General features: G+C 53.4%; 1 protein-coding gene across 1 annotated transcript in view; it reads left to right on the forward strand.

Moving 5' to 3' along the window:
• Positions 1-573: 573 nt before the first annotated feature.
• RELL2 (RELT like 2) overlaps positions 574-15,721 on the forward strand; it is a 38,392-nt gene continuing 23,244 nt past the window's right edge. The window contains exons 1-5 of the mRNA XM_077824620.1: positions 574-781; positions 6,828-6,893; positions 6,976-7,042; positions 8,386-8,574; positions 14,234-14,795. Of these exons, the coding sequence (XP_077680746.1) occupies positions 574-781; positions 6,828-6,893; positions 6,976-7,042; positions 8,386-8,574; positions 14,234-14,795 (1,092 nt within the window). The remainder of the gene's footprint in view (positions 782-6,827; positions 6,894-6,975; positions 7,043-8,385; positions 8,575-14,233; positions 14,796-15,721) is intronic.

A 15,721-nucleotide genomic window follows, 5' to 3' on the forward strand; every position in this document is an offset into this window, starting at 1 on the left:
TGGGTCGGTCGTGGTATGGTGAGGCCGTATGGCATGTCAGAGGGCAGTGTGCCGGTCGTGGTATGGTGAGGCCGTATGGCATGGCAGAGGGCAGTGTGCCGGTCGTGGTATGGTGAGGCCGTATGGAATGGCAGAGGGCAGTGTGCCGGTCGTGGTATGGTGAGGCTGTATGGAATGGAAGAGGGCAGTTTGCCAGTTGCGGAATGGCTAGTCAGCATGCAACGGCAGAGGGTAGTGTGCTGCTAGTGGTATAGCGACGTGGTCGGGCAGGGAAAAGGACAGTTTGCCCCTAGCTGTATGGCTTAGCAGTATGGAATGGCAGAGGGCAGTGCCGGTGGCTGTACGGTGCGGTGGTATGGAATGGCAGAGGGCAGTGCTGGTGGCTGTACGGTGAGGCGGTATGGAATGGCAGAGGGCAGTTTGCCAGTAGCGGCACGGTGAGGCGGTATGGAATGACAGAGAGCAGTGTTCCGGTAGCGGTACGGCGAGGCAGTATTGAATGGCAGAGGGGAGTCTGCCAAGGGGTGAATGGTAGGGCTCTGAGTCGTCTTCCCTGCTTTCTCCTAGACCCCTATGTCAGAGCAGAACAGCACCAGTGATGGGGATGCGGATCCCCATCACAGCATGTCTATGCTCTTGCTACTCGTGCTGGTCTTCTTCATCATGGGACTTGTGGGGTTCCTGATCTGCCATGTCCTGAAGAAAAAGGGTTATCGCTGTCGGACCTTTCGCGATGAGCTAGACCTGGAGCACAAGGAGGTGCTGACGGAGCTGCAGGCCAGTGAGTAATGGGGCACCAGGGTGCGGGAGGGGCTTTCAGCTGGACCCATTCTGCATGTCTTGGCAGCCCCAGCTCACTGACAGGCTGGAGCTGAGTAAGGGAGTGCTGAACCTGGGGAGCCTATGGAAGCCTGTGGTGGATAAGCTATACAGCGAGTGTGAGTGGGTCACAACAAGTAAATGGCAGTATAGTAAATGGCAAGCAGCACATGCACCGTACATGTCACATGAGTGGGAGGGGCCGGGGAGCAGAAAAAGCAGCCAATATCAGCGTGGAAGATAAAGGGCCCTCATTTTAGCATGTGATCAATAGGGTAAGTTTAGCCCTGGTGTAACTGAGTACAAGTCCCACTGATTTAATCGTGCCTGCTTATGCTAAGGGCTAAATGTGTACTTTACGCTCCTTTTCCACTCATACTGACCGCCAGATCGGTGGCAGTTCCACTTAATGTTCACAGCAGCCATGTAATTTACACCATCATTATGTCACCACTGAATTTGGCCCTGAGAGTACAACTCTGTTTGACTGTGTCTGGCTCAGAGATGCAGCAGTGACGTGCCTGGGGGATTAACAGGGCCAAGATCATGAGGGGGAACGAAAAGCAGGGGTGCATTGCCTATGAGCCCCTCTCTGTTTGGCCATTCCAACCCTGCCACGGGAAAGGGAGAGCCACACACCTCAACTGCCTTAGCCAAAAGAGATCTCTGGGCATACCTTAGGCCACCAGCACTGGTAACAAATGAGAGCCAGCTGGGCACTGGGTCAGGATGACAGCACAAGGTTGCTTTCCTAATATAATCCCACACACGCTTTGTAAAGGCAGAGCTGGTGCAGAGTGTGTTGCTCTGTAGTAGTGTTAATATCACAGATGGTTCTTAATGGAAGCTAGAAACTCGGTTAAGGTTCCAACACCTCGTTTCTGACTCACGTCCCCATCTGTTTTTCAGTGTACAAGCAGGAGACCCTCTACAGCTGTGACACAAAATGCCAGTCTGTCCTGTTGAGTATGTTCTTCAGCTGTATGTTTCTATAGCCTACATGTGCACCCTTCAGCCTAGATCATGAGTAGGGGCATTTCTACTATGGATCAGGAGGCTGTCAAGGCTGTCCGTCTGTGAGATCTGGACCCCAGACTGTAAAGGGCCCCCATATCTGGCAGTGCAGAGCTGAAGGCTGCTGGAGAGCCCTGCCCTGCTGCCCTCTACCATGCAGGACTCAGACTGAGTGGACAGAGGAGCACAGGAGGGAGCTACAAGGTGGCTTGCCACCAGGGCCGATTAATCTTTTGTGGGCCCGGTGCCAAACATATTTGTGGGCCCCCATGGGGACAAAGGAGCACGCCATGGGGAGTTCAGTCTCCAGAGCAAGGAGTCAGCCAAGGCCAATGGGGCATAGCATGGTGGAGCCGGCCCTGCTCCACCCAGCCCAGTGCAAGGGAACTGTATACAAACCAGCAGTTGCCAGATGCACACTGGCCCACCCAGCCCTGTGTTGCCAGGGTGCCCCTTCCCCTTGGGGGTGGGCCCATGCTGTGCCACACAGCACCCGACTTCCTATGCCCAGCCTCCCCCAGAACTGCTATGCCCATCAGCCCCACACACAGACCCTCCACCACAAATGCACAGTGGCCTGCACACTACCACCCCTGCCCAGCACCTCCACACACACAGCCGCACCACTACTGCCCAATGCACTTCCCCAGAGCCCACCACCACAACTACACAGCACCCCACTCAGACCCCCCACTGCCCAGCATCCCAACACACAGACTTCCCTCAAGAGACCCTCCCACTGGCCAGCAGCCCCCCACACACCTCCAGAGGCCCACTCCCTCACATCCTGCACCCACTGACCAGCCCTGCTGGAAGGTGACAGTGTCTGCCAGGCTGAGCTGGCAGCGTGGCCAGGGCCGGTGCAGTGCCAGGGCGGGGAAACACTCCAGCCTCTCGGGAGTGGCATGATTAGCCAGGCCAGGGTCTGCCCCTGCCCTGGCCGGACTCCCTCAGGACCCACTTGCCTGGAGATAGGGTGACCATACGTCCCCGTTTGGCTGGGACAGTTCCCTTTTTAAGCTCTGTCCCGGCCATCCTGACTTGTTTGACAAAAATGGGCATTTATCCCGTTCGCTCTTGGCAACTGATGAGTTGGCAAGAGCAAATGAACAACTGCCCAGTTTACCAAAAATGTCTGGTGCGCCCCCCTCGCGGGGCGGGGAGGAACGTGTGTGGGGGGGTGGCAATGAGAGGTGTCATGCAGCAGGGCTTGGGGGGGTCAGCCTCAGCCCCTGCCAGAAGGGAGCTTGGGGGGGGGGGGGTTAAGGGCCAGCCCCAGCCCCTGGCAGCGGTGTGGGAAGGGTGTCAGCCCCAGCTCCTGGCAGTGGCATGTGGAGCTCGGGGAGTGGGGGGTCAGCCCCTGACTGTGGTGCGGGGAGCTGTGGGGGAGGGGTCAACCCCAGTGGCAGATTTAGAGTTAGTGGGGCCCTGTGCTGAGCTTCATTTTGGGAGCCCTTCCTAGGGACCCAGCCAAGAAAAAGAACATTCTCTCTTATCTCCCTCCCGCCCCTGTTTTTCATTCTTTTTTTCTTCCTCCTCCTCCTATAAGTTATAGCAAGTAAATGAAAATAAAGGGAGATACCTTGATTGTTCTTGTAGTCTGACCTATTTTTCCACAGATCACTTGAAAATCGCGGGGGGTCTCGGCGGACACTTAATGATCTTTCCAAATATTGTTTGTACCGTTAGCTAACGATTGTAGAGTGCTTTATAAAAAAAATGTAAAAAGACATTGGGGTGTGGGGTCTGACCAGGGTTTAGGGTGTGGGAGGGGGCTCAGGGCTGGGGGTGCAGGGTTTGGGAGGGAGTTAGGGTGCAGGAGCAGGCTGGGGGTTGGGGTGTGGGGTCTGACCAGGCCTTAGGGTGCGGGAGGGGGCTCAGGGCTGGGGATACAGGGTCTGGGAGGGAGTTAGGGTGCAGGAGCAGGCTGTGGGTTGGGGTGCAGGCTCTGGCCAGGAGTTAGGATGCAGGAGGGGGCTCAGGGTTGGGGCAGGAGATTGGGGTGTGGAGCGCTTACCAGGGGCAGCTTCCATTTGGTGCGAGGGGTGCAGGTGGGGATGTGGGGGGGTGCAGGAGTCAGAGAGGGCAGGGAGCTGGGTGTGTGTGAGAGGGATGCAGGACTCAGGGAGGGCAGGGGGCTGGGGGTATATGAGGGGGTGCAGGAGCAGGCTGGGAGTTGGAGTGCAGGGTCTGGCCAGGAGTTAGGATGCAGGAGGTGGCTCAGCGTTGGGGTGTGGAGTGCTTATGTGGGGCAGCTCCCATTTGGTGCTAGGGGTGCAGATTGGGATGTGGGGGGTGGGGGTGCAGGAGCTCCCATTTGGTTCTCAGGGTGGGGGTGGGTATGTGCAGGAGTCAGGGCATGAGGTGGGGAGGGCTGGGTATGTGTGGGGGGCCAGTGGAGCCATGGTAAACCCGGTACTGCTTGCCACTCCCCAGGTGACTTGGTGTGAGAGCTGAGGGAAGGGGATTTAGGGCAGAGCCAGGTGCTGCCAAGCAGGGCCCTACAGACAGCCACTCCCATCTCCAGCTGTGGGGAGAGGAGTAGAAGTAAAGCCCCTGCTCGGTATATGAAGTGCTCTGGCTATGCTGTTGTGTATGTTGAGTGGGTGAGGTAAAGTTGGAATCCTGGCTGGAATGTGAAAGATGGCATCTCCCATCCCTCTGGGGAGGGTGATCAGGTTAGGAGCAATGGGGCTGCTAGTACATTTCTGGGGCATGGAGTCTACCCTCTAGCCCCAAGTGAGACAGCAGCTGAGGGAGGGGACTGTCTCCAGATCGAAGGTGAGAGATAAATGCAAGATGATGTAGTCTTTGGCTGGGAGCAGGAGGGTGACTGAGCCTCTGGCCTGTCTGGGGGGAGCAAGTAGAGAGGGAGGGTAGGCATGGTGCTGGGGAAAGGTCTGTGTTGCCAGTGGGGAGGGGTGAGAGGAGCAGCATTAAGGGGATCTGGTTTGGAGGTGGAAGAGAGGGTAGGGTTAAGGTTGGTTTGCAAGTATGGAAGTTTCACTGCAAATCTCCTGTATTAATTGTGTTTAGTCAGACACTGAGCCATTCTGTCAGTGCTGTTCTAAGGGGCGATGTATTATCAGCCAGAGCTCAGCCTTAGCCACGGTTGTTTGGTAATTTCCTTAGCTTTTACTGAAGTGGAAAAAATATGTGTTTTTTGTGCTTCTTTCATAACTCAGACTGGCTGAGCAGCTCTTGCATAACTGCAGTGAGTCCTGCATTTCAGCAGTGGGTTTGGGAGAGCTGCGGGCTTGGACTGCACAGAGCATCTCTAGCTGGCAGTGCTTACACCTTCCGTGGAGCACATGTGGCTCTCACCACCATTGAACCCCCTCCCGCAGCTGCACAGGTGGAACTTCGAGGTAGCCTCAGACCTAGGTTTGAGTAGCTTGGCTTAGTGGAAACCTATCTGGGCTTCCCTGAAATCATTAGCTTTGTACGCTCAGCTACTAGAGGGCTCAATCCAAAGCCCATTGAAATCAGTGGGAGTCTTTCCTTTGCTGGATCGGGCCCAGAGATCGCAGCTGTGGGGAATAGTTAGTTTCAGGCCTCCCTAAAGTTACAAGCTCTGCTGGCATAGTACCTGGGGGCTCCATGCTTCCTGGTACAGCTCAGCTTTTAAATAACTAGAAAAGTTTTCATGGGGCTCAGAATTCAGGGCCCCTATGGGAACCACTGAGGAGGCCCCTCCTTGACATTTTGCTCTGCCCATTGCAAGCAGAACACATGAGGCTCTGAGAGTGGCCAGGCAAACCTGGCACCCCTACATGAGCATGGCCTTGGGGAATGCATCCCAGGAAATGTTTGTGATGTCCGATGACAAATCGCTCAGGGGCATTCGTTCAAATCAGGTCTTAAATCAAAATAAATCATATGGTGTATGGAAAACTGAACTAAAATTACAGAGCTAAGGTTTTAAATGTTCTGGGGTTTCACAGTCCTGCTGGCAGCCGAGGGGGTTCTGAAGGCCATGTGTAAGCAGCAGTCAATTCAGCAGACAGTCAGCTTCAGTGATGCAGGGGGAGCTGTGCCGCTGGTTTAGGGAGTAGCCTGCTTTGTCTCTGGTTTTTGGAGCTCCTATGTGCTATTGTCTGAATTTTAAATAATAAAATAGGGTTAGATTGCAGCCACCCAAGCAGGAGCAATGGTTTGTTTAGGTAATGTCTGTGTACGTATGTACACTAGGAACATAACAACCCTTCCTCACTCTAGGTGGGGAAGATGGGGCAGGCTGGGCCGAAGGCCAAGCATCTGACACCATGTTCCCCTTGACTTAAGGAAGCAGAAGTCCAGCTTCCTGTGGTGGGTTCAGTGATGCCCTGCAGCTACCTGCCTTGGTCCCCAGCACACTGCAAAGCCAGGAGCATGATTGACAGTGAAGCATGCAAGTCTCAGGGGGCCTGCGTTCTCGGATTTTATCTGAAGTTGTTTCTCTTGGACGATGTAATATTCCTGCCTTTTGAACTCCAGTGAGTTCAGGAGCCACTGCCACGGGGAGCCATGGTTCCCCATAGGATGAAATTAGAGATGAGTATTCCACCTCCATCTGCCTACTTCGCCATAGGCATGAAGGCCCAGAACCTCAAAGGTATTTAGGCTGTGGGGGAAAGGGAGGGCTTAAGTTCCTTTGAGGATCTGGGCTGAAGGTCCTACCACCACATGTCTTCTAAGAGGGGGATGTGAAGATTCCCTCTCTCCTGCCCCCCCCACCGCAGAGGAGAACGAAGTACCAGAGCATCTAGTTTCTGCTGCTGCTAAGGGGTTCCTGTAGCATTGAGGCTGGAAGGTGAACGAGAAGGCCCAGACACATGGTGTGTCAGCTCCAGGGCACGGTGGCAGGGGAGCTCTGCTTTCAGGGCTCTCCATATGTAGCTGGGGAGCACTGGGCTTTACTCTGTTGTACTTCAGAGCTGGGCTGGCTGTGGATGGTCTCCTCACCAGGCGACTGCCTGAATCCCTTCACCTGCTGCCACTTTCTCTCCTTCCAGACGAAGAGGAGGAGCTAAACGAGGACACGGTGGAGAAGATAGTGAGATGTATCATTCAGAATGAAGGTGGGTGTTTCCTGGCTCAGCTCGGTGGGCTTTCCCAAGCACCTGGCTCCCTCACACATTTTCTCGTTCTTCTCTTTGCCAGCAAATGTGGAGGCCCTGAAGGAGATGCTGGGGGACAGTGAAGGGGATGTGCCGGTGCCAATGCTCAGGTGAGGCATGCATCCACCACTCCGTGACTCTTGCAAGGTGTGCAGGAGTCGACTGGGTGCAGCAGAGAAGCTCTTTCTGCTCTAGCAGCCCCTGTTGGCAGCCACTCCAGTGCTGTGGCAATCTGCCTCTTCTCACACCTCGGCCCTCCGGCCAGGTTAGGTGTAGCCCCACCCTCCTGTTGAGCAGGAAGTCCCGCACCACAGAAGTCCAACATCCTTACATAGGGGCTTTTGACCCAACTCTGGGCCCCATGCTTCTTACGTCCTCTTATCTCAGGTCTCTCAAAAGTCCTTATCCCCTTATATCATGGGGCTTCACACCACCTTTTCCAGTGACTGGCAGGGAATCCAGGCCTGCTCTGTATGCTGGGTTCCAGTCCAGGGACCTATAACCGGCAGCCCAGATCTACTTCATCAGCCTCTCTACGTTCACCCTTCTTTCAGGGCCAGGACTCACAAGCCTCTCCCCTGGAATCCACCAATAAATCCCAAACCAAAACCAACCTCTGCCCTCCACGAGCTTCGCCTTTCATCCTTCTCCTTCCCTTCCACTGCTCCTCCACTAAACACCTCCCAGGACTCTCTCCCCCAGACTTTTACCCTTTTACCAGGGTTCACCACCACAGCCTGCTCCACCCCCCTGGCTACTCTGTGTCTCTCCTGGCCTCTTGCCAGACTTCTCCACTTAGGACAGGATCCCTGGGCCAACTCTTCCACGGGCTTCCTCCTGGTCCCCACCAGTCTCTGGTTTCTCTACTGCCAAGAGAGGGACTACAGAGTTTCTCTCTGAAGCCCCCTTCTGCCCCAGACTCCCTCTCTTTAAACTGTGCACTGAGAACCATTCTTAACTGAGCCTGGCATCCCCTTCTGGTGTGACCTGATGAGCTAATTTGCCTCTCCAGCTTCAGTTAACTTTTTCTGAGCCCATCACACAAAGATCTTAGGGATCAGCAGTGCCATGGGAGGCACTCCATTCTGAGGCCCCCTGAGTTCGCTCCAGCCCCTTGGCCAGTCCCACTCAGACTCAGTGCCTGGCTGGAAAGTATCTTGCCATTGATGAGGAAGAGGAGAGGTTGAGGCCTTATGGTTCAGCCGTGGAGAAGCCAGATCCTCCAATATATGGAGGCCTCATTTCTTTGACTCCATGTGAATGCTGCCCTGCCAGCAGGCTGGCACACGCCTTCCCTGCCTCCATCCTGTTGCCCTCATGTTGTGAGATAAAGGGGCATTTCTTCAAGAGCTGCTGCCTCTCAGAGTACAATGACCTGAAGCCAGGCCAAGGCGAGAGGTGGACCCCCAGGAGAAAGGAACTGACTGTCTCTTTGTTTGCTCTCCTACTGCAGCCTTTGTCCACATCGTAACAGCCAGGATGGGGGCCTGCCACATCACCACACGGTGCACCTGGGCTCCACTCAGGCACCATGCATTCACTGCAGCAAGAGAAAGAGGCCCCCACTGCAGCGCCAAGGCAGATCCAAGGACGGCAAAGGCAAGATGCACCCTAGAGAGACCACGGTCTTCTCCGTGGGCAGGTACTTGGCAAGACCGACCACCACATGTCTGTCTGCACGTGTGCTGTAACCAGGTTGGCCTTAGGTTCTGAGAGAGACAAGGTGGGTGAGGTAATATGTTTTATTGGACCAACTTCTGTTGGTGGAAGGTGTGTAGCTCGAAAGCTTGTTCCTTCCACCAATAGAAGCTGATCCCATAAAAGATGTTCCCTCCTGCACTGTGTCTCCACCACATTTCTGTCAGCCTTAGCAGTTGTGTGTGACGCTCTCCTCAAGGAGCCCAGAACTGTAAGCCTCGGTGTTACATCTCTGCCATAGCAAGGGAGAGCTTTGCTGGTGCTTGAACTGTGTCAGCCCCCTGCCATGCCAGCCTGCCTTTCCACCGACTCCTCGCAACTCTGCCAGTCAAAGCCTTGCAGTATAAGTCAGCGAACCCCAACTCCCGAGTTCCCCAGAGACGTCCCAAGCAGTGGCCAGTCCCTCTCACTGGGCACTCACAAAAATGATTAGCTTCACTGCCTGCAAAGAGACAGTACATCCCACTAGCCCGTTAGCCCAGCCATGGACACCCATTTCATCTTAATCCACAGCACGGAGGCAGTTTATAGTAAAACTAAGAATAAGTTTATTTATAAAGAGCAGAGATTTAAGTGATACTAAGCAAGAGAAAAAGACATGTCTGTTTACAAACACAAAACAGTCTTTCTAGTGACTACAGCTTAACTTTAGCAAGCTATAATCTTCTCCTAAGCAGGTTTCTCATTTCCATCAAGCTGTCACCATCGCCTGGCCCTGAGGCAGGAGGCTCTACCGTTCACAGGATCAGAGGGTGCTGACCCCTTTGTTCTCTATGTCAGCGTTTCTCAAACTGGTACTCCAGGGGGTCCGCAGGCCCCTCTGATCAACTCCTCCCCCTCCCTCCCAGCGCCTCCTACACACTGGAAAACAGCTGTTCAGCAGCATGCAGGAGGTGCTGGGAGGGAGAGGGAGGAGCGGGGACAGGGTGCACTCAGAGGAGGGGGCGGAATCATGTCCGGGGCCACTGGCCCCACTGATTAACTCCTCCCCCTCCCCCCCAATGCCTTCTGCATGCCGGGGAACAGCTGTTCCATGACATGCAGAGGGCACTGGGAGGGAGGGGGAGGAGCAGGGACAGGTGTGCTCAGGGGAGGGGTGCGTTCGGGGGAGGGGGTGGAAAGAGGGGAGAAGAGGAGGGGTTAGGGAGGAGTGGGGGCAGGAAGAGGGGGGGTGGAGGCTTGGGGGAAGGAGTGAAGTGGGGAAAGGGCCTGGGGATGAATGGGGGGATTTGAGGGTCCATGAAAAATTTTAAATCAAAATGGGGGTCCTTGGGTTGCTAAGTTTGAGAATTGCTGCTCTAAGTGATGGGTAACTAAGGGCTTCTCTTCCCTGCTTTTTATCATCCATGAAACCTTTGCAATATATTCCTTCCAAGTGCACAGCCCAGACAGAGTGCTTCTCCCCAGCTGACATGCAGACGCCATGCTGTCATCCTCATCCCCTGCTGTAACGCTGCTGGTTCTGGCAGGATCCAGCTGAGAGTGCCAATTCAGGACAAATTGCTTAAAGCTGGGCAGTTACAGCCCAAGGCTGGGGTTTCTGTGCACCCCAAGGCAAACCAAACCAGCCAGACAGAGAGGACTTTGGTTTTACCCTGCTGGCTAACCACAAGTCACACAAGTAATTCCCTTAGACACCCCAGTTTCCCAGTATCACCACCAGTGCCACTCGTTATGGGGACAAATGGTTATGAAAACCAATACCCCAGTAAAAGAAAAAAAGGATCTCTCGATCCCAAAGGACCAAACCCTAGACCCAGGTCAATATACAAATCAGATCTTACCCACAAATCACGCTGTTGCCAGTCCTTTAGAATCTAAAATCTAAAGGTTTATTCATAAAAGGAAAAAGATATAGATGAGAGCTAGGATTGGTTAAATGGAATCAATTACATACAGTCATGGCAAAGTTCTTGGGTCAGGCTTGTAGCAGTGATAGAATAAACTGCAGGCTCAAATCCAGTCTTTGGAGTACATCCACAGCTGGGATGGGTCAGTCAGTTCTCTGTTCAGAACTTCATTTTGTAGCAAAGTCCCCCCAGAGGTCAGAAGCAGGATTGAAGACAAGATGGAGGAGCTGCAGTAGCTTTTTATAGTCTCTTGCCATGTGGTCTTTCTTTCTTTGTCCCAAGGACAAGCTGTCTATCACATGGCCTGGAAAAACCTCAGAGTTCTGTCCATAGACATGTCCCTGCATACCTTGTTGAGTCACAAGGTGTTTCTGCCTTTTCTCAATGGGTCAGTTGTATAGCTGATGATCCTTAACGGGCCATCAAGCAGGCTAGGCATAGCTGACGCCAACTTGTTGGTGTCAGGGGTCTTCCGGGGTCAGGGGACAAAGGGACCTAAGGCAGGGCCTGAGGACAAGCTGCCAGCAGCCTCTAGTGACTTTGGCAAAAGGCAGAGTGGAGCGGCACTAATAAATGGCTGAATGTGTCAAGGAAGGGCAGTGCTGGGCCCCTCTTCCATCAGGCTGCATAAGCCATATGGGGAAACTCCATTCAGAGTTCATGGCTTGCAGGGCCACTGGGCACTGGGGAGGGGAGAAGGGGCTAATGCTCCATTTGCTAGAGAAAAATGCCTTCTCTCCAGAAGCCGAGCCACACAGGGCAACGCACCATTTGGAAATCACGTGGGACTGTCCCATGTGTGTCAGTAGGAAAGTTAACCAGACAATCTTCATACCAACTGGCGTGAGGGATAAACAAATGGAAAGAGACACATGCCTTCTCCCTTGAGAGGGTATTCCTAACTGAAATGGTACCCTCTTGGAGGATGACTTCAGGCTGGTCTCATCTTACGCCATGAGGTTAAAACGGGCAGCTGCTGTCGGTCAGCCTCTCTCAGAGCTTTGTGACCAGCTAGCAAGACAAATATGACAGCAACAGCCATTCTGCAAAGCATGAAGGGAAATGTGTACAAAGAGGAGGATCAGGGTGAGGGAGGGCAGCATGTCCAAGGGGCAGGAGCAATGAAATTGGGGTCATGAGAAGCATGGCCAAGGGGCAGGAGCAAGGTGTGTGTGTGGAGGGGGGTTCAGGATGTGCATAATGAAGGTGTTTGCATGAAGAGGGTCAGAATTCAGTTGTCAGCAAGCATGCTGAAGTGTTGTGGAGGGTCTGAGGTCCAACATCAGATGGCCTGTGGAAGTCAGAGGTCATTACTGACATCTGAAGGGGTTGGCTTGATGGGGTCAGATGTAAGTACCAGCATGAAGGAAGAGTCAGAATGAGAGTTCAGGATTCAATTACAGTATGTTGAAAGAAAATATAAAGGAACTAGGGGTCAGAGACTGGAGGGGGGCATCAGCACAGCAGTAGGATGGGAACGAGGTGTCCGAGGCTGGAGGGCGGCACCGAGATGGAAATAGGATGGTGTGGTGGTGTATGCACACCCTGTCCCCCTCGGTGGGGGGGAGGGGATTGTGAGTATGCTGACACTGCAATTAGTCTACCTCAACTGTCCTGGGCCTCAACGATGTGGCCCAATGGCCAGAGTCAAAGTGGTGGCCCTTTGGTTCTGGGCTGCATTGTTCCCTGTACAAAATTCTCTGTTACTCACACACTCTAGGGGGCACCCACTTTTACCCAGTTCCTAGGGCTCAAGGCATAACACTCTTAATTTAGACACACATACCCTTACCCAATTCCTAGTGCTCAGGGTGTACTCTTTGTGGGTCTGCAGGACCTTTTACCAGTGAAAGAGCCTTACACAGTAATATCCTTATCCTCTATTTATTAACAAATTACCAAGCAGAATACACATGCTAAGCATACAATGCTACACTCACCAATCCTGATCAGGCAGGCGGACTTTCCCTGATGACCAGGCAAGGTCAATCTCATCTGGATACTGCATGTCATGGTTGTGCAGAAGATTCATAGCAGCTTTGATCTTAAGCTGTGTCTTAGAGGTGAGTTCTTTTTCTTCTTCCCGGTCTTTCCTTCTTCTTATTCTTCTGTTCCTTCCGCTGGTCTTCTTCTTGGACCCCAGTTTATATAGTGAAACTTGAGTCCTGCTTAACTATACCTTAACCAATCCTTTTACTAAAATTTTACTAACCAATCCTAACATATTGTAACAAAATTCTCTAGCCTAATCATACCCCACCACCTTATTAATTTACACCTAGCAAACTTAATTATATAACAGACAGAAACAATCAAAGAACCAGACAGATATACATACAAACAATAGAGAAGTGGGTACCATAAAGATAAAACAATAAAGAAATGAGGATTTCACAACCACAACTATTAATAAGTGATTTCTTGCTAGACAGAACAATATCAAACTAAGTTTTCTTTAACCATCTTAAGCTCTGTTTCTTTATCTGGTGATGGTGGGTGCTATTAGGACAGAACCGCCTTCTTAACAGCCCAATATTACCTTGTTTTAATGTAATTGAGATGGAATGTGAGGATGTTACTTCCTGCTTCATAGCTAATGGCTGCTGCTCTCCTAATATGGCTGCAGACAAAGGACTTAGGCCTTACGATATGGCTACAGGAAAAGGCCTTATCCTTACAGCACAGTCTAATGGCCCGAGAAAATGTGGCTGCCCATGAGCATAGGGCGATGTGGCCTAGTGGCTGGAGTCAATATAGCGGCCCTCGAGTGCAAGGCGGAGTGGCCTAGTGGCCAGAGTCAGTACAGCGGCCCTTGAGTGCAGGGCAGCACGGCCTAATGGCCAAATCTGGGGGCTGCCATCAAAGGGGGTGGCGGCCAGGGTAGGGGACCCAGGCCCACCCAACAACACCAGGTCCCAACCCAGGGCCCTAACAGTGGTGGAATAGTCTACCACTGGGTCAGTGGGGAATTCAACCACAACACACTGACCTTACATGGGTGGGAGATTCCACTCACTCCATCTCCCTGGGTTACTTCCTACCGGGCTTCCTGAAGCTGCAGTCCATGTGATGTCAGGCTCTCTGGGCTCCTCGGCACAGGTAACTCCCTGGGACTCTGACTCCAGCTGGTCAGCTGTAGGCAACAGGTCTCTAGTCTGGGTCTCGGGATCTCCAGTTCCCGCAGGCAAGGGTTGTAACGGCTTCTGGGCTGGAGTCTCCACCACAGGTCCTTTCTCCTTGGCGGTCAGCACAGACTGAGTTGGGCTGCTCTCCTTTATACTAGCACAGCAGTTGGAACATGCCCAGCAGAATTTGAGGGGTGGGATTTCCTCTGCCCATTGTGTGGGATTAACCTTTTCCTGCCTAGTTCAGGGTATGCATACCCCATCACAGATGGAAATGATGGGTCCGAGGCTGGAGAGCAGCACCGGCATGGCGATAAAATGGGAACAAGGGGTCAGAGGCTGTAGGGCAGCACCAGCACGGAGATAGAATGGGAACGAGGGGTCTGAGGTAGAGGGTGGTGCCAGCATGGCAATAGGATGGGAACAAGGGGTCAGAGGCTGGAGGGCGGTGCTGGCACGGTGATAGGATAGGAACGAGGGGTCCAAGGCCTGAGGGCGGCATTGGCATAGCGATAGGATGGGAACAGGGTGTCCGAAGCTGGAGGGCAGTGCCAGCACATTGAAGGGCTGGGTGAGATTGTAGGAGGGAGCCATCACCACTTGTGACCGGACTCTCTTGCCCTGGTAGGTTTCATGTGACCCACATTGAGAAGAAGCCCATTTTCCCAGAGCAGCAGGATGTGTCACTTCCTGATGGCAGCAAGGAAGCTGGGGCCAGAGACCCAGCGGTCCATAGCAATGAACAGCTCCATCAGGAGGGTCTGCAAAATGGAACCATCCAGACAGAGTGTTGTCCAAATGGAACAGGCCAAGGGGAGGATCCTCCTAGTGCACCAGTCAAGGCAGATGCTCCCACCAATGGGCCAGTGGGGAAGAGGTTTGGTAAGACAGGTTCACTGCAGGATGTTGACCTCCAAGACCTTACCCCAGGGAATGGACATGACCAAAGCAAGGGGGAGGGGCTTCAGGCCCCAGGAGCACAGGGTGCTGGAGCTCCTGCAGACTTGCAGAAGGAGGTGAAGTGCGCTGAGCCACATGATGCCATGCAGGAGGAGGCTGTACCAGGGCCAGCTAATGAAACGGCAGAAGTTAAAGGAAGCCAAGGTGTGCAAGAAGGAACCCGAGCTGCCATGGCAGGAAACAAGGATGCCAACAGGAAAGAATCTAGAGTGGAGGACATGGGGCAACAGGTAAGGTCCCTTCCACTCGTTCCTCATCCCCAGTGCAGGGTATGCAAAGTCCGCCTGGGGCTCCCTGAGCAGCCACTCTGCAGGGAGTTGTGGCTGAGGGGTGTAAAACTACAAGGGGATAAGAAAGTTCAGGCAGATATCAAAGCCCACACAGCGTATCCAAAGCCTGGAAGTGTTTGGTGCTGCTGAGCAGACCAGGTACCATGAGTCCACAGATCCATTGAGTTAGTGCAACGTGGAGGCAGCACAGTGGGTGCAGTGCAGGACAAGCAGCAAAAGTGTTATGCTGTGAGTCATTGCTCAGGTTTCCTTTAGACTTGGGTTCTGGAGACAGGGAGCAAATCTGCCTAATCCAGCGTAACCGCCCGCGGGAAGAGCTCTCCGAGAGCAGCTCCCTCAGCACCAGGCCTGCAAAGGCCCTACGGATTTCAGCCCATTAGTGTGATGAGCATCAGCTCCTTGAGGCAGAAATTGCCCAGACATTGGTGATGTGACTCCGTCTCCTTCCCTGGAGCAGAGCCCAGGGGCTGCGGGCACCTTCCTTGTCTACAGACCCTGATGGGAGGAAATGGCCCTTTTCTGGGAGGGGCAGGGGAAAGGCCAAGCATGTACTCAGGGAGGGCGGGCTCCCTGCATGGGGCGGCTGTTACCAGCTTTGCCCGTTACTTTGGGGTATCCTCGTTTATTAGGATTACTCCTCTGGGGACAAGAGGGGGTTCTGTACTTCTATCAATGCACTGCTTGTGTCACTTGTGTTCTCGTACAGAGCTCTACTTCTCCCTGCTGCAAGTCCCTCCCAATGGAGCTATCCTGCAGGACCTAGGTTAAACACACACACACACACACACACTAACAGAGCACATTGGAGAGGACCGGGTTAATCAGCACTCCCAAGCTGACCCCTTATATGTCCCTGGACTCAGCAG

This window comes from Eretmochelys imbricata, chromosome 8 (genome assembly GCF_965152235.1).
Source record: "Eretmochelys imbricata isolate rEreImb1 chromosome 8, rEreImb1.hap1, whole genome shotgun sequence".
In the NCBI taxonomy this organism is placed as follows: domain Eukaryota; kingdom Metazoa; phylum Chordata; order Testudines; family Cheloniidae; genus Eretmochelys; species Eretmochelys imbricata.